The following is a 21,403-nucleotide window of genomic DNA, read 5'->3' on the forward strand; positions in this document are numbered from 1 at the left end:
GTCATGTGACTTACCCCAGCCCACTGCATAGTTCGTTTATACTCCTTGATGAGTCATCTATGCCACTTGTGCATTCTGGGGAGACCTGCCTCGGCTCTCCGCATGAGCAGCCGAACATTCAGCTAGAGATCACCCGAAACAGCGCATCGACGTGGATTTAAAATGACGGTCTATCTAGCGACTACTCCGCAATATCTCCAATCCTGTAGCTCCTCTTCTCATACGGATCTTCCAACCTGACACCTAATCGCATAGCACCATTCTATCTATCTCTTTGCACTATGTCCGGAGTAGCCAAACGCCGCCTCCAAGCTGTCAGCCAGCAGTTGGTCGAGGGTATCCCCGATGCAGGCAAATTCGAGGATATCCCCAGAATCCGCACGGTTGCGCCTGACTCTGTTGGACCGTAAGAGCCATTACCTGTCTGCAACATATTCAATCCATACTAACAGCCTCCAGCCGCGTCAAAGATAAAGTCGTCATTGTAACAGGTAAACCAGAACTACTGCACATCCCCTCCACCAATTCCCCCTTGGGGTAAAGAAGAGTATTAACGAGACGCAGGCGCCAACTCCCCCGCCGGCATCGGCCGCGCCAGCGCCCACCAATACGCCCACAACGGCGCAAAAGCCGTCTACCTGTGCGACTTCACAGACACGCACTTGGGAACGCACAAGCGCGAGATCGAGTCCCTGTATCCCGGTGTGGAGGTGCAGATCCGCGTGTTTGACGCGGCGGAGGAAGACGCCGTCAAGGCGGTCGTGGACGATGCGATTGCGAGGTATGGCCGGTTGGACATTTTCTTCGCGAATGCGGGGATCGTAGGGCAGAATAAAGTGTTTACGGATGTGACGGGGGATGAGTTTGCGAGGACATTGCGGGTGAATACCATTGGGTGAGTACTTTGTCTTATAACTGATGAAGGGGGAGGGCCGGGGTGCTGATTCTGATGCTTGGTAGTGTGTTCCTGGCGGTCAAGTACGCTTCGCTAGGGATGAAGGTGACTTCCGCGGCGAAGCCGTACCCCTCCGGCTCGATCATCTGCACGGCGTCCGTTGCTGGGCTGCGCTCGAACGCCGGATCGACCGATTACTCCGCCTCGAAGGCGGCGGTGGTGTCGATTGCCCAGACGTCTGCGTATCAGTTGGCTGGTACTGGCATTCGCGTGAATGCTATCTGCCCGGGTCTGATCGAGACGGGGATGACGCAGCAGGTGTTTGACGCGGCTCGCGCTCGCGGTACGGAACGCAAAATCGGGCAGCTGAATCCCTTGCAGCGGGGTGCGGTTGCGGATGAGGTGGCTCGCGTAGCTCTGTTCCTGGGGAGTGATGAGAGTAGCTACGTCAATGGGCAGGCGTGGGCAGTATGTGGCGGATTGAGTGCTGGTCACCCTTTCGTGCCGGGCAAGTTGGCCTAAGGTGGTTTCTACTCGGTCCTGTAAATATGGGTTACTTGAGACAATATAAGCGTTGATATAAAGGACACCGTAAGAACACCAGACGGTAGGTTGATCAATTCAACTATGTTCCAGACTTCACGGCAGCTTTCAAAGCAGCCGTTACAGCTATAGACAAAGGAGATATATGGATAGCAAGTGATCAAAACTAGGGAGTGTGGGTTCCGGTCCGCTCGTCCGCGGCGCTGGGATAGCTCAAATGTGCGGCTTGCAGGTAGGCCAGGGACTTTGGGCATTGTCACCTGACGGAGCCAGAAGAACTGAGAGGGATATAAAACGATCAACACCAGAGCCCAAAAATCTCGGTATCGGGAATAGAAAATTAAAGTAGCCCAAGGCAAACACCCCAACGGACAAAGAGTACAATGGTAAGGAGAAAAGGAAGAAAGTCCGCCGAGAATCCCAAGAAAGTATAACACCTCCGTTCAGAAGAAGCAACTATGGGAATATCCAAGTAAAATAAATAAAGGAGAAAAGGAAGAGGACTAGGAAGATCCAAACTCGGGAGAGTGCCAAAAAAAAATTGGTCACAACGCGCTCTAATTCTGAAACTGAGCAGGAACAGGATTCGTGTCAAAGTCGTCGAAAATGAAGCGTTGCATCATCTTGTCGATGGAGCAATCACGCGAGCAGCCGGGGGCTTGACCGCATCAGATCTTCGCTGCCCTGTTTGGAGAGAGTACCTGTCTCGGTGTGGTCATCAAGACCATCGGTTTCGTGGGCACGCTCGTCGTCATCCTCGACGATCCGGGTCGGGATCTCGCCTGGCCCATATTGTTGGCTCGACCTCTCCGGGAATGTCGAGCTGCTGATCATCGACATTGACGTACTAGAGCGGTTGTGAACCAGGTCTGGAGTCGGGGGACGCTAGAGGTCCGATGATCGGGGTGCAGGGTGCTGTTATCGTCACCCATTTCACTTCCTTCGCGGGTCGAACGTCCATCGTGGCCGTCGAAGTCTGGCGCCAGGCGATTGCCGTCCGGTGTGCGCTGGCCCGACTCGTCTACGTCGTCCTCTTCGGCATCTTGAGCCAGATGCAAGCCCTCGACAGCGGCAGCGCATTGCTCGCTGATGCTGCGGATGATGTCCGAAATGGCATCGGTCTTGTCGCGCAGGTAGCGATCCGCAACATCCGTAATGCTGAGGCGGGCAAGACGCTTTTGTTCCTTACCCAGGTTTAGCAGATGCTGTTCCAACTCTGGGGACATGTTTGGAGCAAGACTCTTGGCCTTTTCTGCACGTTCCTTGGTCTCCTCTGGTGCGGCATTCTCCTCGTTCTCCTTGCTTTCCTCGGCCTGCTCCACCAGCTCAGAAAGCTCAGCGGAGCTACTGATCGAGCGAACAATGTGTTCCATGTGATGTGTTTGACCGTTGATGAGACTGCGGAGGTGCAGAACCACCCTTTGGGCCTCGTCGCGTTGCCTGGCGAGAGAAGCGTTGGTGTGCTGCAAGGAGGCAAGCTCCTTCTGGTTGCGCTTCCTCTCACGCTCCAGCTCCTCGGCAATCTCCTGTTGCAGCACCAGTGCCTCCAGGGCATCATCGCGCTGCTTCTCGGTGCCAGACAAACGGAGAGTGAGACGTGCCACGTCGTCCTTTTGCTGATCAATGAGGCCACTGAGGCGGCGGTTCTCACGCTTGTGGTTCTCGATCTTGACTTTGAGCTCAGCGGTCTCCTTGGTGAGCTGCTCTGCGAAGGCCTGGAACTTGAGGAACTGCATAAGGTCAGTATTATTGAATCAATTGTCAGACCACGAAGACGAACCTGCTGCTTCCAGGTCTCCAGTTCCTCGACCAAGAAGTTGTTTCGCTTGGTGACTTTGCTCAACTCGGTGTCCATGCGGCCCTTCAGATTGATAAAGTCCTGCCAAGCCTCCATAGCATCGCGAGAGTACTGGTTGCGCTCGCGGACAATCTCATTCAGATGACGCATTGATACCTTGGTCATCAGAGGCTTCTTGACAGAACCACCAAAGATGGCCTTCATGCCGGTGTTGCGACCCTGAAGTTTCGCGCAGTTAGTTTCATACACTTTGGCTTAAAATCTCGGATAAAATTCATACCAGTTTCTCGCAAACGTGATCCATGACGCTCATGACCGCATCCTGGTTCCACCACGAAGGATCCTGGATACTCTCGACCTCGCCTCTCATGACGATGATTTGACCGGCGGGAATGAGCTTGCCACCCGCATAGGCGGACCGCAGGTGATTGGGAACACCTGAAGGAGAGACATCACCGTTCAGGGCCTGTGTCAGCCGGTCGATAAATTTCGTCCGCTGACCAGGAGTGAGGACATTCGGAGGGCTGGAAGTGAGTACAAAGTTGCGATCTAAGTCCACAACTAAGGCATCCGAGGGAGCGTTGAATAGCGTTCGGCATTCGGCGGTGACACCGAGAATATAGGGACCAGGCTCTTGGACAAGGTCCTTAATGTGACGAGCATGAACGACTGGAACATACAGGCCGCTCCATTCGTAGACTCGCACGCAGTACCGAACGGTTTCAGCGGCGATAGTCAGCATAGCTGGGTAATGACTGACAAAGATGATCCGGCGAGTTGGCGACACTGCGGCCTCAACCACACCCACGATGTTGGGGATGGACAGGCAGGTGAACAAGGGCCACATGGCAAAGTTTTGGAAACCGGTGGGCGACGAAGGGAACTGATAGCACAAGGCGTAGTCCTTCATGTCGATACGAACAAGATCGTTCAGGCGTGGAGCAGGGAAGCTCAGAATTCGCGAGACCTCTTCAGCGTGGAAAAGATTGGTGGCCTTGTTCCAGTGAATCCACATGCCGCGCAGGTAATCGCCTAGCAGATCGTAAAGAGGATAGCGGGAAAGGAAACTAAGACAGTAAGGGATCCAGTAGGTCTCATCGGGGTTATCATAGAAATCTGCTTCCGTCTTCTTGCGCAGCTCACGAATTGTCTCGGCGCGCTTTTCATCGGCTCGAGACCAGACACGCAAGGCAATGCCGTAGAGGGTATGTGATGAATCTTGCTGCAGGACAAAGGCATGGTGAACACAGTGAGGCTGGCTCTTGCCAGTGCAAATTTCGACATCATGAGGAAAACAGGCCTGTTGCTGTCAGCTTCCAGTCCCTTGCATGGTTTGCTTCATTTTATTGAAATTTGGCATATTCTGAAAAACTTCTTACCCTCATTGCCGAATGTAAGGCTCTAGCAATTTCATTGTCCTGCTCCAATCTAGGGCTGCTTCCCAGGATTTCTGGTAACCAAAATTGTCCCACCGCACCTTTCATGTGGCCGATCTTTCCCTGCTCTGGGGCGGGAGCCTTCACCCATTGCGAGGGCTCCCTGCCCACACCGCACACCATATAGGCATGAGTGAGAGTTTTGGGTGTGCGCTGCGTGGGTTTTGCGGTCATTTGCGAGGGGATTGGTTGGGTAATGCGGGAATGAAGCGAGGAGGTGCGACTAGGAACGACCAGCGAATTTTCTCCTTGGTCACGAGTTACCGGCCGATCGCGAGTCGATGGACGGACAAAGGACGAGTGATCTCTCAGAGATGGGCCCATGATGAAGACTTAACAGGAACAGCGCTTTTTGAATTATTCGGCAAGTGTTGATCCAAGGTATACGGGATCCGACTCGACGATACAATTGAATGATAGAGATATAAAACGAGCTTATAAAAAGTTGGTATATGAGATTTTTTGACCGAGAAGCTTCAAATTGCAGCGCTTCTGGAGGCTGACCAAGGACAAGCAAAAGAAAGACGAAATGTTAAATAAGGAGGTCTGTAGCAGCCGAACCAAAGGAATGAGAGAGCTGAGCCAAACAGCTGATATCGAATGAGGCTTTTACTGCTCACAGGTCGAATTGATGAGCATTTCCCAAACCTTTCAACACGCCTTGCAACGAAGAGTCAAGACGTGTAGAAGAAAGAGAACAGGGAGCCCTCTTCTTCAGCTGTAGGGGACCGGCGATGGGAGTGGGGGGAAGTGGACGATACGGAAGAGGGAGGGAGAAGGAGAAGGAGGACAGAAAGAGGACGGGATAGAGCTAAGAAAGGAACAGGAGGAGAAAGGGAAAGAGCTCAGGGGAGACAAGACCAGTCCGGATACTAAGGTAACTAAGGTGCACTAGGTACTCGTACTAAGGGGCGGCTCGGGTGAATATTACTGGTTAAGACTAGGAGAATAACACTACGGAGTACGTACTTTACTAGCTGTAGTAGTACAGAGCAGTCAGTCTGCTGTGGTGCTAGTCCAGGGTGGTCTAGTTTTATTTACTGAAATATCACATACGGTAATCACGGAAAAAAAATAATAAAGGGATCATTATAGGTGAAAGCACGCTTTGATAGCGCTGATTGCGGAGTCGTTTGCTGTCTGTTCCTGCGCCAGTGGATTTGACTAGTCAGGGACCATGACGGGAGGAGAATAGCCGACGACGACGACGATGGCAACGAAGTAGAAAAGAAAGTACGCAGGTATAGGGGAAGATGATTAAAGGTTTGAATCAAGCCCAGCGAATGCTGCAGATGCTGAACGATTTGATATTCGACCCGAATGGTAGAGACTGATAGTCGAACAGAGGAGGGCGAATATCTATTTAGAGTCTCTGCAGATTTCAGCGCATCAATTAAGTTTGAGTACAGTGGACTGTGGTAGAACCAGACGGAGTTACCCCCAACTATCCTGATTTCAAATCGACAAAATTCTTGACGATACAACTAAGAGCTATGCGGGGGCCTCCTTTATTTTCCACGCGAAGATGGATCTTGGATTCTTCGTCTCGTTCCACGGGTTTTGAAACTCCGGAATCCGTTGCAGAGTCTTATACTCCGTATTTGGAGTAGAAACAAGGCAGATAATAAGGGACTGACGTTGTAATCTACACTGTCAATCTAACTGTGAAAAGAGAGTATGTCCACCTGATCTTGTATCATCAAAGAACAAGAAGAATGAACTTGTCTTGTCCCGACCATATTTCATTATTGTCCTACCAGGATTTCTCCCCGCCGACCGAAGGAGAGTCTCCCTTTCTTGTACTCCGTACGGAGAAAATCCATCATGAACCCAAGAGAAGCGATTCCTCATAAATATAGGATATTGTCATATAGACTCCACAGAAGGACTCGGAAACCTGAATCTCAATTTTGAGCTCAACTTGACAGACAAGCCATGCCAAGTTACATTCAGGGGTTCTGAGACAAATTAATGCAATACGTAGTAACCGCCGGCTAATATGACCATGTGCAAGCCATCTTTTGACGTGTAGACTATTCAAACTATCGCCCGTTGTCTTTTGTGACTTTGTCTGTATCATATTCCGGCAAGATTATCCGATTATCATTGATTGTCAGACTCGAAGGACTCGAGGGACTGACTGTGAGCGTCCAACGTACTGATAGCTGCTTGATGATGCTCCCAAAGTCCCAAGTCCCAGGGTGAGTGGCATTATGGTGGTTAAGGGTAGTAGGTCTCCCGTTGATAACAAGCCTGTCATCCATCGGTCTATCCCACAACTCGATCTCATCTCGCTGAGATGCAGATAGGTAGAGAGACAGGGGTCTACAGCCAATTACCACCATCTGAGAGACCTTGCAGTGTACTCCGGAGTCTAGAGTATTCCAAAAGGCAAGGTCCATGGTCAACATACTGCTCACTGTTTGTGATCAATCCCTCGTCCCGACGATAATAATTAAAACAAAGTTTATCTGTGCGGATTGCCTCGAGATGCCTGCAGATTCTTGCCTATCATGGATACCGTGCTTGACTTGCCCTGCTGATCTGTTACTTCTTTGTATGTTCCGAGTTCTTGCAGTAGTCAAAGTCTCTTTGATCGGAGACATTATTTTCTGGGTATTGTTGTTTTTGATGCAGCAAGCCGAATATCTGGGAGCGTCGATCTCATTTCCTCCTTTCAGTTGTTGTTGGTAACCATTTGCACTTATGGATAGCGATCGAGAACCATCAGCGACTCTTGTATGGAGACACTCATCTGTCTAGGTGGAAATTCAAGGATGCACCCGTGGTTCGTGAGCAGAGGTACCGATCCAGGCCAACACCTTAGTTCTCAGGTACTAACGGTTTCCTGAGCTTGAACGCTGAAGCGAGTCTGGACTGCAAACTATCAATAGATGATATTTTAATCAGAACAAATCAGGACCACGATGCTCAGGCAAAACGCCGTGCTCTTTGGATCGGGTATGTTTTGGACTGACGACCCCTGAGGGCTCTAACACTATGTATGAATAACAAACACACAAACACCGCAAGATATATTTCTGCCCCAGACGGTGCCACCACAATCAGACTGTGAGCACAGGATCTTTAGAACTTTACGTACGCAAGTACGGAGTACTCTTGGCTTCGTAGATAAAACATCCCTCTCGCAGGATTTCCTTCAGCAATATAAGTCAAACCGCCCCTAAGTATCCATCCAAACTCATACGTAGTCCTATGGTCAAACTCCTCGTGTACGTCCAAGTTTCTCGTCAACACAGACGCCCAAGTAAACAGTCAATACTTGATCCTTACCTTCTATCATATTTATGCATGCAGAGCACGGCCAAATGGAGCTCGCCGTCGAAATAACTAAACAAACTCCCATGTTCACCAAGGTACAAGTTCGTTGTTGTTCTCACCCTCGACTGCCGATCCATGAGTTATCCACCAAGCGAGCGTTTCACCATCCCCGCTTCGGATCCACTCCTACACCTGCTCTTTATTACTCTGTGCTGCGACTGAATCTCAATGCTCAATCGACAGCAGGGATGGCCCGGCAACTCCGGGATTCCAGAATTGGAACTGGGAGCTTGGGAACTTGGATTCTGTTTTGATTTTGTTGATGAAACTCTATCGAGATGGATGACTTGTTTTCGACTCAACGAGTTCCAAGAGTTGCTCCTTCTGAAATGAAGGGGGCATGTATAGCACAGGATGGGAGTTCTGGCTCTATAGACTACCTGAATGATCGAATGGTTTGCAAATTGACAAACTCGACGAGTTAATTACTCATCGAGCATCGGCAGCTTTCAATCGCTGTGAGATGGAAATCTATAGTCAAGCTATCTAGTTACATGGCTCATTGAAATACATACACCATTCCCGCCCGGTCCACGCTGATGATCATCCCATATGGCACCCTCAACACCGCTACATCCTGGATGAAATCGAGATGACTCTTCAGTAATTGCTGCTGCTGCAGACTGATCACTGTACTACGTGGAAGCCTGGCACCGCCCCTTTCTTGCTGCTGCCCTTGCTCCCCGCACTGTTAGCCGCTGGAGGGCCGGGAATGTGTTCTGTAGTCACGAGTAGATTCGGCAGTGGTTGAGATAACTCGTAGCGTGGCTTGCCGCTCATCCCCCCTTCCGAAACAATGTCCTGACCACTGACAATAGTAGAAAGCTCGGGCCGAGCTAGGTCCCAGAAGCGGATCTTCCGGTCGCAACCTGCCGACACGATAAATCCGCATCTGGTGCTGTTGTCCTTGCCATCCTCCGGCGAGTCATAGCCAACGGCAAAGGCGCAGATACCGGCAGGAGTGCTAGCCGCCGATGGTCCTGAGGACTCAATGGCCCCGACAATGGCCCCTCCGTGCCGAACCGACTGAGCATTCCTTCCGGCCGGTCGCTCTCGACGTGCCAGGCCTCATAGTCTCTGGTGCTGGCAAAGGCTGATTTCGCCTTGGCGTTATCAACTGGAGAGGCGGCAGGTCCTCCGTTGGCAACTGCATTGCTGCCGGGCGAGTCGGCATGGTATACCTCGCGACAGCGAACTTTTTCAATATCCCAAACTGTAATCTCGTTGCCGCGACTCCCACTGCTCGAGACGCAAACCCACCGCCCACGTCCCTTTGTCGGATGGACCTGGAGCCTGAGGATAGCACCCGATCCTGGGAGACCCCAGGCCTTCAGACGCACACGAAACCGAAGGTCCCAGAGATCAAGAACTCCATGCGTGGTCCCTACTAGCAGCCAGTTATGCTTTCGGTCACAGCAGAACGTTGTCGGTGTTCCGTGATGGACAGGGTTCTGCAACGAATAGATGGGAAGCATAGTCTTCATATCCAGAGCCAGTATGCGGCAGGTGTTGGTCGCAATCAACAGAGTGGATTGTGCATCAGAGCGGAAATGTTCGATCCAGAGCGCGTACTCGACAGACCCATCGTCAGTTGCCGGGAGTTGGCACTCACGTACGAGCTGGAGCTTCCCGTATCGAACCGTCTCATTGACATTATGGTAATCAACCTTCACGACATGGATGCTCCCATCAGTGGCACCGCTAATGAACGCATGAGTGTTCTCGACAAAGGTCAGCGTCTTCACCTTGGCCTCGCTGGAATGACGATATGTCTGGCGGGATCTGGGCGTCAAGTTCTTCTCGAGTCGCGTCGTATCCCAGATCTTGACGGTCCCATCATCCGATGCAGTGATGAAAAAGGCGTGATCTGGAGCTACCACCACCCTATTCACCGGTCCGCTATGCTCGCCAAAGAGTGCAACAAGACTCCCTTCTGGCTTCCACACTTTGTTCTCGCCGTGGCCGCTGGCCTTCTTTATCGGACGGCGAGGGTCTGCCTCCTTGACAAACGGACCAAGTTCGAAAAGGTCGGTGGGGTAATTCTCTGCGAAAACGCTGTCCAGCAGCCTGAGAATTACCGGGTCGTTGCCTGCGTAGGAATGATTAGCACGGTAGTGCTGCGGTTCATTGAGTCGCGCTCTCTTTTCGTGCGCCAGAGTCAATGCTGACGGCTGTGGTGAGTGACGCTGGGATGGCACATCGACTTTGCCAAATGCATTTGCCGAACTCATACTGGTCTCCGCATACGCTTTTGATGATTCTTTGCGATTGAGGAGATTGATCGCGCTTGACTTCCTCTCCACGTGGGTTGTGAGATGATTGTTTTTGACAGCCGGACTTCCCGCTTCTGTTGGAGTCGACGGGCTGTCCTGCCCCGGACTCTGTCTGCCTATGCTGCCTCTCCGTTCCGCATCGGAGTTGGGAGGGGATAGGGGCCGGGATTCTGGTGCAGCACTTGGTGACGATGCCACCGGGGAGAGCCCATGTGGATTCTCTGCGCGAAGATTGTCATGTGCCTCCTGTCTTGGAGCATCATTGGCGTTCCCTGAATCTCTCTGCAACTGGCTGCGCGTCCTCAAGTGTCTCCGACGAGTGTGAGAGGCGTTGTCAATCGTAGTTGACGCATCCAACAGGGCATCGGTGATAGTGTGCGGCTTGCGTTCTCCCAATCCAGCATCGTCAACTTTGGGTAAGGGAGTGCCCTGGGGCTTGACGCTCTGTTGCTTATCAAAAAAGACAGTTTGAGGTGTCACTCCGTATTGAGTCAAAGCTATTACGTTGTTCAATGAGGACACCGCATTGTGGGACTCTTTCATCTGACGCATAGACACACCCCAAATGTAGCTTCGTAGAGCGAGCAACTTGAATTCGTCATCCGGACCGAGTCCCATGTTCCTTAGCCTAGATAGCCACTGCTCATCCTCCTCGTTTTTGGGTTGCGCGTTGTGTGAGAAGTTTGGGATCTTTTGGCCACCCTTCGGAAGAAAATGATCAGTGCCGCCCACACTGAACACTTCATTTCGAGCTGTCGACTTCCAGAAAAGACCTTTCTCCGCTTTAGAAGCCCAAACGAAGGCCAGGTCATATACACTCCTTGATAGGGGTTTCTTGAGACCATCAAGCAGTTTCTCTTCGGAGAAATCTACAATGTTGACTCTCAGGTATGGTTGGACGAGAGGACCCAGGATTGAGTACTTGTCGGCAATGGACAGGTGCTTTGCGCTATTGACGATGAAGCAAACGGCTGCTTCACGAATCCACGTGTTTGGATGAACTAAGAAACGCACGACGATCTGAAGGACCTCCCAAGTGGTGGATCGCTGGAAAAGACCAAGGTCAGCCATCGCTGCCAGGGATCGAAGCACTCTCTCAACCACAAATTCCTCGGGCTCGGTCATAGATTGGATCATCAGGGGCAATATGTACTGCTCCAAACTCGTACTTCCAACGTAAGCTGCAACTCCGACGACTGCTTCAAAGAACGCACATTTTAAGATCCAGTCCCGATCGTTCATATAAGTGTTCAGATGGCTCAAGATCACTTCGTTTGTCTTGAGGTTGCCGAAGAACACACACAGACTGGGCACTGAGCCTAAGAAAGCACGGCGGACAGATGCGTCAGTGTCAGTAAGGAGAGCTTTGGTATGGTTCTCAAAATATTCGAGAAGGTCTACCCTCGCAACGTCATAGAGGTTGTGAAATGTAGCATCCTCAGTCCATCTTGGCTCGGAGCCTGCCGGTATAAGGGCGGAAAGACGAGTATCAGAGCGTAGAGCCTGGATCATATCTAAGAATCTCAGAGAAGATTGCGCTAGTGAAGAGATGCAGGAGGCATACGCAGCGCGCACCATCGGGCTGGGATTGGAACTAGAGCTAGAGACGAACGGTTGCAGCCGAGGGAAGATGTATTCTGGGAAGAGATACGCGTTCACCGGCGAGACGACCTGCACCATCTCCAGCAGCTGCGCAAGAGTACGAATGGCGGCAACTTTCACACTATGTGTGCGGTCGTTTAGAAGGATCATAATGTAAGGCAAAATACGATCAAGCTTCGCCTCATCCGACAATCTCTCTGCAAAAGCAAGCAGGATATCACAAGCTTTGATTCGGGCAGATGCCCTTGCTGTGTTGCGCAGACTAGACACGACAAGCGTTAAGAAGATCAGAACGCCATCGTCAGTTCGGAGCTGAGTCTTCGCAGCCTGTGGCCCGTAGTTCGGGAGATCAAGGTGGATCGGGAACGCGTTCCCAGTAAGCCTGGGGTTACTGCGACTGGAGCCATCTTTCACAGGCTTCGAAGATGCACTCAGGAAGTAAGAGATTTTATCAAAATCATAGTAAACCCTCTCAATCCTGTCATCTGACTCGCCCCTGTTTGCCGATTCCGCTTCCACTTGCGCCCTCCCCGACGAAGGGTCTGTCATCAAAGACATGTACTGATGAAGAAAGCTGTAGAAATATTCCGGGAAAGCTTTGTTTTTCCAAAAGTTCAGGTATTCTTCAGCAGAATATCTCGACTCTGGCTCAAGCTGGATCATGTGAAGGATCATCTCTCGAATCTCCGGGTCCTCAATTTTGACCAGCTGGCTGTGTTGCGGACTGTATTCGCCTTTGCGGTATTTGTACATCTGGCTTAGGGTGAAGATTGGCGCTTCTAGGAACAGCTCTGCAATCACGCAGCCAGCACTGAATATATCCATGGCCCAATTGAGACGCCTATTCCCTGGCTCCTCGCCGGCCTCGAGGAACCGCTCAGGGGCCAGATAGCACGTCCGTCGCCCTGAGGTGTCAAAATAGAAAGAAAAGTCTGCAGGATTGTCCTCCGGCAAGAATGTTGGCTTGAAAGACGAGGAGAAGTCCGTGAGGTACAGCCAATTCCATGATGTCACCAAGATGTTCTCTGTCTTGATGTCGCCATGGAACACATCCAATGAGTGACAATCCCGAAGGACACATAAAAGTTGAAATGCAATCCATTTCTTCTCGATTTCTTCTGGAAATGGTCGAGTGCTGCGAGGTCAGAAAATTTCTGGCAGATAATATGTACGAAGCATACCTCATCCTGTCATATAGAGAGCTGTGAATATATTGGCGAACCAGATAACCCCCGGTGCCGGTCTCCAAAATTCTTTGATGGCTCAAAGCATTTGGGACATCAGAAAGCAGTTTGCGCTCCCCTAGTACGTTGTCAGAGTATATCCAGAGCTGTTGCACGGCAAAAGCAAACTCACGAATGATGGCTTTGACATAGGATTCTAGCTTCATGCTGGGGTAAGGCTTCATGATTACCTTTACAAGAACGAGGCCATTTTGCTGTCTTGCTCGGATACTTTTCATGAACCGGCCACCACCCATAGACTTCTCATACATCAGATCTGATAGCTCGGGAACATCTATCCCAGCCGAACCCGTTGAAAGGGTTGTGAGGGAGTAGCCTTGCCCCATAGTGTCGCGACGAACTCATCTCAAGAGCTAACAAGAATCACGAATTTCATCCACTAAGAGTAGATAGAACTTCAACAAATCTCCGAGACACAAGCCTACAACGTTGATAGAGTTGATATTGATATTGATATTGAAGCGATCTGTACGCAAACTCTCTGAATAGATGCCCACTGATCATCATGTCCTGACATAAGAGTCGGGTGACGGCGATGATGGGGTCACATGACTTTCAGGCGGTGTAGCTACTGCTTACAACGCCCATTGTGCCGTTACCGTATCACTGGGCCAAGTCTGACCCATTAATTGCTTGTTTTCTTTGGATAGATCATCAATTTCAAGAAAATCAACCTTAGATCTTGGAGATTCGTTCTTGCGCCACCGAATAGTATTCCAGGAGTTTACCAACAATTACATCTTCCTTCGCATCTTGGAGTTGAAGAGCCCTTTCAAGGTTTCACCGTTTAAGATTCTGAAGTGGTCTAACATAAGCTAGCACCGCAAGTTAACTAAAGTACGGAGTAGATTTGCACCAACTAGTCTTTGGCGTCCAATCAAACAGTTTCGTGAGAGAGAGAGCTCGGCCGTCCTTCTCCCTGAGCTTTCCACACTCTCGACATAATATGAACGACTTTCAATTTTCGCAGTCCGGCTCATGAATTATGGGTCAGGGTACATGAGCCCCGCATCATACTTCACCTGGTGTAGGCTATAAGAAGGCCAGTGCCGGTATCGAGGGCTTGAACTGAGTTTCTCTCACTGACACAATCAAACGACTGACATACCGATCGTCAGTGACATAACGTCATCCGTGGTTATTGTAGGACACTTCGTCGCGTCGCGATTGTTTTGGGGAGGGCAAAGTAGCTGGTAGTCGCAAGACTCGAAAGGGCATCTGCGAAAAAGACTGAACGATTACTTCCAACAGCGTCCACCAGGATGGATGCGACGGCAACACCTGTCTTACCGACTAGTGATGAGTATCCAGAGATTCCTATTATCGATGATAATGAGAGTCTTGCCGAGGTGATTCGAAAATTAGGGAAGTAAGTTCAGCTTGCATATGCCCAACTTATATCGGCGGGTCTAACTTGGCATATCACCAGTTACCTCAATGTAGCTGTACCTGATGTTGCATGTACATTTGAGCAGCTGAGATCTTCTGCCTATGGACACAAGCTCCGGCTCCTCATAGGCTCTCTGGCTGAGAATTCACACAATCCTTGGATTATCTCCGCTTTGATGTGAGTTGAGAACGAAAATTATCTTGCAAAAGAACGACTGCTGAGGATCACTTGTCTTAGGATCTTGAAATGGCAGTTAAACAATGAAGACAACGACTCCGATTGGGGGTTGAACGAAAGTCGGGGTTATGCGTGTGAATACATTGCCTGGCAGTTTCTTTGTCACCTCACACGACGGGAGATGATAGATGTACTGCTTGAGGAGCTTCCCTCTCCCAGACGAGATTCCGCAACAATCTCACAGGCCGAGCAAGGTGCATCTGGACTTGGATCAATCTCCCATGAAGATGAAGGCAACGAAACAGAGGGCGAAAGGACTCCGCTATTGTTGAGCTCTTCCTCGTCCCTCTACCGATTCTTTGTCGGCAAAAGCCACCAAGGTGACTCTTGCGCTGGGGACAATCGGGGATCTCGGGGCTGGTATTATGATGATCCCAAACTTCATTCCTTCTCACCCTTTTTCGGTCTCAACGCTCTGGAAATCGCAACAATCGCCCATGCTAAAAAGTTTCTCAGCCAGAAGGCTGTTCAAAGGGTGATAGACGATATCTGGAATGGGGAGATTGTTTTTTGGGACTCACTGAGTGTACATTCCAAGAAGAAGCCTCAGTTTTTCAACAAAAGGTAAGATAGAATCTTCCAAGCATTTACGGTTTACTAATATTTTCGGGTTCCGCGCTACAGGACTGCGGATCCATACTCAAGATTAAGGGTTCCAATGTATCGAAAAGCGTTTGAAGCCGCTTTTTTTGTTTCTTTCTTGTTCCTATACTACGCAGTCCTTGTTGAGAGGAAACCTACCGGCATAGGCATATTCGAGACGTTGATGTATGTCTGGATAGCTGCCTTTGCTTATGATGAACTGAGTGGCATGGTCGATGCGGGGATGCTCTTCTACCAGATGGATTTTTGGAGCCTCTGGAACATGGGCATCATTGCCATTGGGCTTGCCTTCGTTATCGCACGTGAGTCATTCGCCCCTGTAGCAATACCTGGGCCAGCTCCGGCGAAGGCGACAAGTATGCACCGCTGTTTTTAGGTCTCCTTACTGATCAGGGTTCGCAGGTATCGTTGGTCTGGCTAAGGAGAGCGATTATATCACGGACTTATCATTCGACATACTGTCATTGGAGGCTTTGTTTTTGGTTCCAAGGCAAGGCTTCAGCTACCGCCGACGATTGATTGGCGCCTCGGCTCACAACGTCGACTAACATGAGCAATTCACAGGATTTGCTCACTAGTGAGCTTGAACCCGTATTTTGGCAGCTTGGTACGCCGGACTATCTTCTTCATGCTGGGGAACCACCTTCCGGAATACATACTGACAAGCTGCTGCGCATAGATACCTGTTTTGAAAGAGATGGTACCGCTCTCAATATCTCGGGGTACGCCGATTGGTACAAGGCTAATTGATATGTTCTAGACCAAAGCCTTTTTCAGGTTCCTTCCTGTGGTCGTCGTTTTGTACATTGGTGAGTAGTTGAAGGGCTCAGGTCATGTCGATTTATGCCTCATGCGAGCTGAACTTGCTACCAGGGTTCCTGACGACGTTCACTATGCTTGCCCGTGACCGACTGTCTCTGCGGCAAATGTCATGGATTCTTGTGAAAGTATTCTTTGGGTATGTCGGTGAAGATTCCCTATTTCCGACCGCTCATTTGACTGACAATGCGAGGCAGATCGAGTGTCTTAGGATTTGTACGCTTCTTCGTCGTTGTTTTGTGGGAGAAGAACATTCTTGACTGACGGTGGCTTGATCGATTGGCTATTAGGACATCGCATATGATGTAAGTCCGTTGCTCTAAGTGGCTGCCATCCACGATGTGACAGGATGCCGACGGGTTTGGCAGAATCGATAGGCTCTCGTGTTAAGATAGCTAACGCGCTAATTTCTTAGATTTCTCCGATCTTTGGCTACGGTTTAATGTGAGTTTGATATACCTCTCCTACTGCGCCACACGAACCATTTGAACAGTCAACCGCATACAAATTAAATCACGTTCACTCTTGAAGTGGCTATGAATCGGCGTCTTTCCTTTCTATTCCTTCCTTCTATTTTAATTGGTTTATTTGCTTTTTGTCTTCATTTTCTAATTATTATTTTGTTTTTTCCCGCGTTGTTGCTGGGCGTATGGTGTGTGGGGTTGGCGCAGTTAGACGCCCGGCACCAGTCACCCCTCAAACGAGCCGCCTGACAATTGGATATACACGGAGCTTTCTGAATGAACATTGAAAGTGGAGCGAGAAGGAAGGATGGCGAAGAAGCTGAGAGCTCAAACGAAGAGATGACTAACGTCCACACTCGACAGGCTCTTGTTCGTATCAATGACAAATTTGTTATTGATCTCCTCTCTGGTTAGCTTGATGAGCATGAGTCTAGAAGGGGTGCGTTTATTTTGACTCGCTTTGAAATCTCATCTGCAGATTGCTAAATCATCCTGCATTATAGGTCATGGCTCATGCGCGGGAAGAGTATCGTTTCCAGTTCGTCGCACCCCTGTCGCGCCTACTGATTCGATCTCCAACTGTATTAATGTGTTGCCAATAGGTTATCCATTTACGTCCTAGAAAGCAGCAACTCTAGAAGACTAACTTATTTTATGCCACCTTTGGTAAGTCCTATCGTGGTTTAACCTATACCCAATGAACACCACTTAGCCGTTAGTCCACCGACTTTGGCTTGGTTACTTATATTAGACTTTATACCAATGCTAAACGGCACAGAACCTCATCCCGCTTCTCTGCATTCGGCCCCTAAGGCTGTTTCTGTCCGCAGGGCATATCCGTCGAGTTCGCATCGTTCTGCTCCGGGCAACCCACCTTCCTTTTGTGGCCTTGATCTGGGCTTTTGAGTCTAGCCGCCGCTATGTTTCGCAACAAAACAACCAATTTCCCCCTACTCAAGCGACTTCTACCTCTTCCATCCAGGCTAACTTCCCTTTCTCCACGCACCACGCTCCGCTCCATGCCTCCACAGTCGATACATCACAGCTGGGTTGTGGGAAATCCAAGGCATCGACCAACGCGGCTCAGCGTGCGGAAGCCCGCGGAGTGTGTGGACTGACTCCAAATCAGGCCGGGCATAATGACTTGGCGGATATGATCGACGAGCTGGAACGGTTGCGCACCCAAGTGGAGCGCGTGGCAGCTACAGTAGCTTTCCACCAGCGAAATCGACTGTGAGACCGTGGAACAGTAATTAGAGCAGAAAATAAGAGCATGCTAGATATTCTGAGGCTAGTTACTCCGTCGACTAGTTCCAGACTTCCATTTGAACAGACCACGACCTAAAAAGATAGACACACGCACTGGCTTGATGGCTGGCCCCATAGTCTAAAAGACTAGCGCGAGCACCGGCCACCGACAAGTCTGACTACTAACAATGGTTCAAGATGTGACCTTCGGATGTCGTTACTATTATTGCTTAGATGCCTTGGTACCAATATGCAGATAGTGTCTGTGGATAGAAAACAAGTAAATATGCATGAAATTATGGAATACCTTGTCGGTCATTACCTTCTGCCCCTTAAGTCTATTCTTATCGCGCCTTTGTTGAAATTCCTTTCTTAACCCTAAAAGGTATGCCTGAGGCATTCGCGTGATTTGAAGATTTTCATGATCTCCCTTGGCATTGCAAGTATATCTATCCTCACCACATGATATGAAGAGTATTGGCCCCTGGAGAATTAATCAAAGCAGTACTGACTCATTTGTCCTGCGGTAGTCCGAGCGCCATCATCCTCAAACCAACGGTTATCTCTAGTTAGTATAGATAAGGTATAGAGTCACTTTGGTAAATTGAAACATTTACTTGGCAGCCTGGTTGTGAAGAGACATTATTAGTAGTAAAGGTACTTTGTAGGCAATGCCCCTCTTTCCCCTGTTCCTGGTATTAAGAGAGGGGAGCGGCTCGACCAGGTGGTACTCCTGCTTCTTCGTCTTCGTCTCCTCTCTTCTCTTCTCGTCGACAACAACATCCTCTGCATCAACTTTGCAACCATCAACCAACCGCTTTTCCGTCTCCCTACATCACATCCTGCAGGACTCCCTTGTTTCTTCACACGCTGACTTTCTTCAAGTATGTTGCCAACTCTTGATTTCTGGGATTTCGCAGCTGTGCCAATCACACCAGGCGACACGCACTGCTCATTTGCCAAGCAAGGTACCAGACTGTCGGGTCGCAACTAAACCTCTTTGATGCTCGTCTCGCAGCAGGAAAAGACGAAATGAGTGATCCGGCGGCGATGATCGGGGGAACAAGGTGGCAGTGGCATTCCCTCACCCCCCAGAAACTAGGAGGACGCGGTTATTCCAGTCGCAGAATGTGAAGAGAGAACGGTGAAGCACTTATCATTATTCTACTCATCCCATTCTTCCAACTGGTCTTCCTTCACTCTTATGCAACCCCCTGGTCCGGTGGGCTGCTAAGATAGGTATTTCCCTTCTCTCATCACCAATCCATTTCTCTGCCCCCTCTTTCTATTGTTTTTTATTATTATTACTTGTTTTCCTTATGGATTATTCCTTTTCAGACCCTGTTGGAGCACAGTACCATACAGCAGGCCCCAGTGGGCTGCCTGTTTCTCCACCCTTTTTTTCTTCGACCACACCAAGCGTCGCTCCCTCAAATCCCCAGGAACATGGATCAGAATTAATAATTTGACAACTCGGGCTGATCACACATTCCCGGCGCTAAGTCATTGTGCACAAGTTCCCATCGTTGCGCCTATCTGAATGTTGCAGACATGGCCTGCAATGATCAGTCCAGCCCGGCCCTGCCCAGCTAGCTTTCCCACGACCCCCTTCACAAGTCTCTCTCCCTCCTCCACCGCATCCTTCCCTTCACTTCTCTTCCAAGTCTGCCTTGCCCACTCAGGCGTCAAGGTAATTGCTTTCCTTGTGTCTACTGCGCCGATGCGGCGGGAAATGTACACAGGTGAGCGTCATATGGCTGAATCTCCTGTCGTCTTCTCAGCCGCTACACATGTTCGCCGCAATTCTTACCCTGCAACAGCATTGCTGTTGAGTCAAAGCACTGCTTTAAATAATTTACATGCTTTCGTCTTGATTCTTTGATATTAATATCTTTTTCCATTCGTCTGAGGTCCCGACTGTGAGGTTGCAAAGAGATCCAACTCAAGTTACCCGGAGTTTCCAACAGAAAAGCCAAGTGATTCAAACTTCCAGACAACACTTCTCCTTCCGACTGTGACAGCACAACTCCTGGTCATGAATTGGACCTCCGAATCCTTCTCGTCCGCTTCAACCTATGTTCCCTCTTCATCTGAGGACAACCCAATGATGATAGAGACAACTCACGGTTACGCGACAGAGGCCTTCGCGCATGCAAACTATCCCAACAATCCACAGCCACCTACTGGTCTTGGAATCACTTATGTTGGTATGGAGGCTCAGTTCAGTCAGATGGGACTTTGCTCTGTTCCAGAAACACTGTCCCAACCGACGACCGACTGGCCAGATCAATTGATGCAGTCCGTATTCGAGGACTGTCTGGAGGTTGAGAATCTTACCACTGGGGCATGCTACGAATCCTTCCCTGTTCATCATGATGTGTCCACCTCTCCCCACAGCCTTTATAGTCCGCAAACCCTAAGCGCATCACCGAGTTACTGTTCGACCTTGGATGTGGGAAATCAGGGTACAACGTGCAGCCAGACGTCCCATAGGTGGCCGGGTACGCCTTGTTCGGATAACACCACTCCTTTCGAGGGATGGCCTCACGTAAAGCAGGAATATGACGACTGCCCGGATCCGCTTCTCTACTCTGAACCGAGTGATGCGTCTGGAGTCTCTACGACCACAACAATACCTCAGCTGATGGTGAACAACACCTTTGCAGTCACGGCATCCCCTGGAAAAGAGAAAGGCGACACCGCTCTTAAGCCTGATCCAATATTCGAAGACTCCATGGGCCACGATCAGACGGCAAAAATACCTCAGTTCACCGCTCGGGCGGGCGCGGCGACATCAAATGATAATGACTCATGCAAAGCGACATCTGCTAGCGGCCTCGTCTGTACCGTGTGTGGCACCCGCTTCACCCGACGCTCAAATTGCCGGGAACATATGAAAAGACACGATCCCAGCTGCAGAAAACTCTACCCGTGCGAGGCTTGTGGAAAGACTTTCGGAAGGAGGACTGACTTGAAGAGACACGTGGACAGTGTAAGTCGAGTTGGCCGGCTCGCTGTCTGTTGCTAACCCACGCGAAAAAAAGATTCATCATGGGCTGCGGAAATTCGGTTGCGACCAGTGTGACCGGCGTTTCAGCAGGCAAGACACTTTGGCAAGGCAAGTTCGCACCTTGTGCCTCATCTTAAACCATCTCAGTTCTAACGCGGGCGCTTTACAACAGACATAAGGCATATGGTTGCCGGCAAAAGTCGCGGAGATCCAGTCCCAAGAAAGGCAAGGAACCTACCGGTTCGCCCTCCGAACCCATTTCTTCTGGCTCGTCAGACATACGTTTCCAAATCAGCAAATGATTTTGAATCGGCAGCCGTCAAACAATCGGTGATTTTGGAGCTCGACACGGCATCACGGAAGAGACGACGATCAGGCCATGCAATTTGCGTTGACCGCAAATTGCCGGTGGCCTACATACGACCTCGTAAAGTCTTCTTTTGCAAGGCTACTGCGAAGGTTCACAATCGACACTGCATACATCCAACGATAGAATAGC

At 50.0% G+C, this 21,403-nt stretch overlaps 7 protein-coding genes across 7 annotated transcripts; 5 read left to right on the forward strand and 2 right to left on the reverse strand.

Annotated features, from left to right (window-relative positions):
• Window positions 1-150: 150 nt before the first annotated feature.
• Window positions 151-1,483, forward strand: P174DRAFT_439848 (SDR family NAD(P)-dependent oxidoreductase). Its single transcript, XM_024826912.1, has 4 exons — window positions 151-406; window positions 460-491; window positions 565-895; window positions 961-1,483. Exons 1-4 carry the CDS (start codon window positions 282-284, stop codon window positions 1,415-1,417), a joined length of 945 nt encoding a protein of 314 aa, XP_024683821.1. The 5' UTR covers window positions 151-281; the 3' UTR covers window positions 1,418-1,483.
• Window positions 1,484-2,077: 594 nt separating this feature from the next.
• Window positions 2,078-5,474, reverse strand: P174DRAFT_502623 (DENN (AEX-3) domain protein; the record flags this gene model as incomplete). Its single annotated transcript, XM_024831106.1, has 5 exons — window positions 4,616-5,474; window positions 3,517-4,536; window positions 3,219-3,455; window positions 2,287-3,168; window positions 2,078-2,245 (listed from the first exon to the last, which is right to left on the reverse strand). Exons 1-5 carry the CDS (start codon window positions 4,994-4,996, stop codon window positions 2,078-2,080), a joined length of 2,688 nt encoding a protein of 895 aa, XP_024683822.1. The 5' UTR covers window positions 4,997-5,474.
• A 3,167-nt stretch (window positions 5,475-8,641) lies between these two features.
• Window positions 8,642-13,618, reverse strand: P174DRAFT_449686 (ubiquitin-binding serine/threonine protein kinase VPS15; the record flags this gene model as incomplete). Its single annotated transcript, XM_024828869.1, has 4 exons — window positions 13,246-13,618; window positions 13,071-13,191; window positions 9,042-13,024; window positions 8,642-8,994 (listed from the first exon to the last, which is right to left on the reverse strand). The coding sequence occupies exons 1-4, from the start codon at window positions 13,457-13,459 to the stop codon at window positions 8,642-8,644; spliced, it is 4,671 nt and encodes a 1,556-aa protein (XP_024683823.1). The 5' UTR covers window positions 13,460-13,618.
• A 777-nt stretch (window positions 13,619-14,395) lies between these two features.
• On the forward strand, window positions 14,396-15,911 carry P174DRAFT_458787 (uncharacterized protein; the record flags this gene model as incomplete). The annotated part of the gene is made up of 5 exons (XM_024829709.1): window positions 14,396-14,502; window positions 14,563-14,700; window positions 14,761-15,324; window positions 15,385-15,665; window positions 15,766-15,911. 5 exons carry the CDS (start codon window positions 14,396-14,398, stop codon window positions 15,909-15,911), a joined length of 1,236 nt encoding a protein of 411 aa, XP_024683824.1.
• Window positions 15,912-15,916: 5 nt separating this feature from the next.
• Window positions 15,917-17,244, forward strand: P174DRAFT_128287 (uncharacterized protein). Its single transcript, XM_024821093.1, has 8 exons — window positions 15,917-15,970; window positions 16,043-16,063; window positions 16,124-16,172; window positions 16,237-16,321; window positions 16,380-16,398; window positions 16,473-16,487; window positions 16,598-16,626; window positions 17,010-17,244. The coding sequence occupies exons 2-8, from the start codon at window positions 16,061-16,063 to the stop codon at window positions 17,098-17,100; spliced, it is 291 nt and encodes a 96-aa protein (XP_024683825.1). The 5' UTR covers window positions 15,917-15,970; window positions 16,043-16,060; the 3' UTR covers window positions 17,101-17,244.
• P174DRAFT_439853 (uncharacterized protein) lies at window positions 17,091-18,132 on the forward strand. The gene is made up of 2 exons (XM_024826913.1): window positions 17,091-17,312; window positions 17,425-18,132. The coding sequence occupies exons 1-2, from the start codon at window positions 17,301-17,303 to the stop codon at window positions 17,881-17,883; spliced, it is 471 nt and encodes a 156-aa protein (XP_024683826.1). The 5' UTR covers window positions 17,091-17,300; the 3' UTR covers window positions 17,884-18,132.
• A 1,797-nt stretch (window positions 18,133-19,929) lies between these two features.
• On the forward strand, window positions 19,930-21,082 carry P174DRAFT_367165 (putative C2H2 finger domain protein (Ezf); the record flags this gene model as incomplete). Its single annotated transcript, XM_024822154.1, has 2 exons — window positions 19,930-20,886; window positions 20,939-21,082. 2 exons carry the CDS (start codon window positions 19,930-19,932, stop codon window positions 21,080-21,082), a joined length of 1,101 nt encoding a protein of 366 aa, XP_024683827.1.
• Between the last annotated feature and the right edge of the window lie 321 nt (window positions 21,083-21,403).

This window comes from Aspergillus novofumigatus (assembly GCF_002847465.1).
Source record: "Aspergillus novofumigatus IBT 16806 chromosome Unknown P174scaffold_3, whole genome shotgun sequence".
NCBI lineage: Eukaryota > Fungi > Ascomycota > Eurotiomycetes > Eurotiales > Aspergillaceae > Aspergillus > Aspergillus novofumigatus.

Coding starts and splice junctions, on each gene's coding strand:
- P174DRAFT_128287 (XM_024821093.1), top strand. Junction 16,173..16,236: donor GGTCGTCGTTTTGTACATTG/GTGAGTAGTTGA, acceptor ACTTGCTACCAG/GGTTCCTGACGACGTTCACT. Junction 16,627..17,009: donor ATCTTTGGCTACGGTTTAAT/GTGAGTTTGATA, acceptor CACACTCGACAG/GCTCTTGTTCGTATCAATGA.
- P174DRAFT_439848 (XM_024826912.1), top strand. CDS start 282: ATGTCCGGAGTAGCCAAACGCCGCCTCCAAGCTGTCAGCCAGCAGTTG. Junction 407..459: donor GCGCCTGACTCTGTTGGACC/GTAAGAGCCATT, acceptor AACAGCCTCCAG/CCGCGTCAAAGATAAAGTCG. Junction 492..564: donor TAAAGTCGTCATTGTAACAG/GTAAACCAGAAC, acceptor AACGAGACGCAG/GCGCCAACTCCCCCGCCGGC.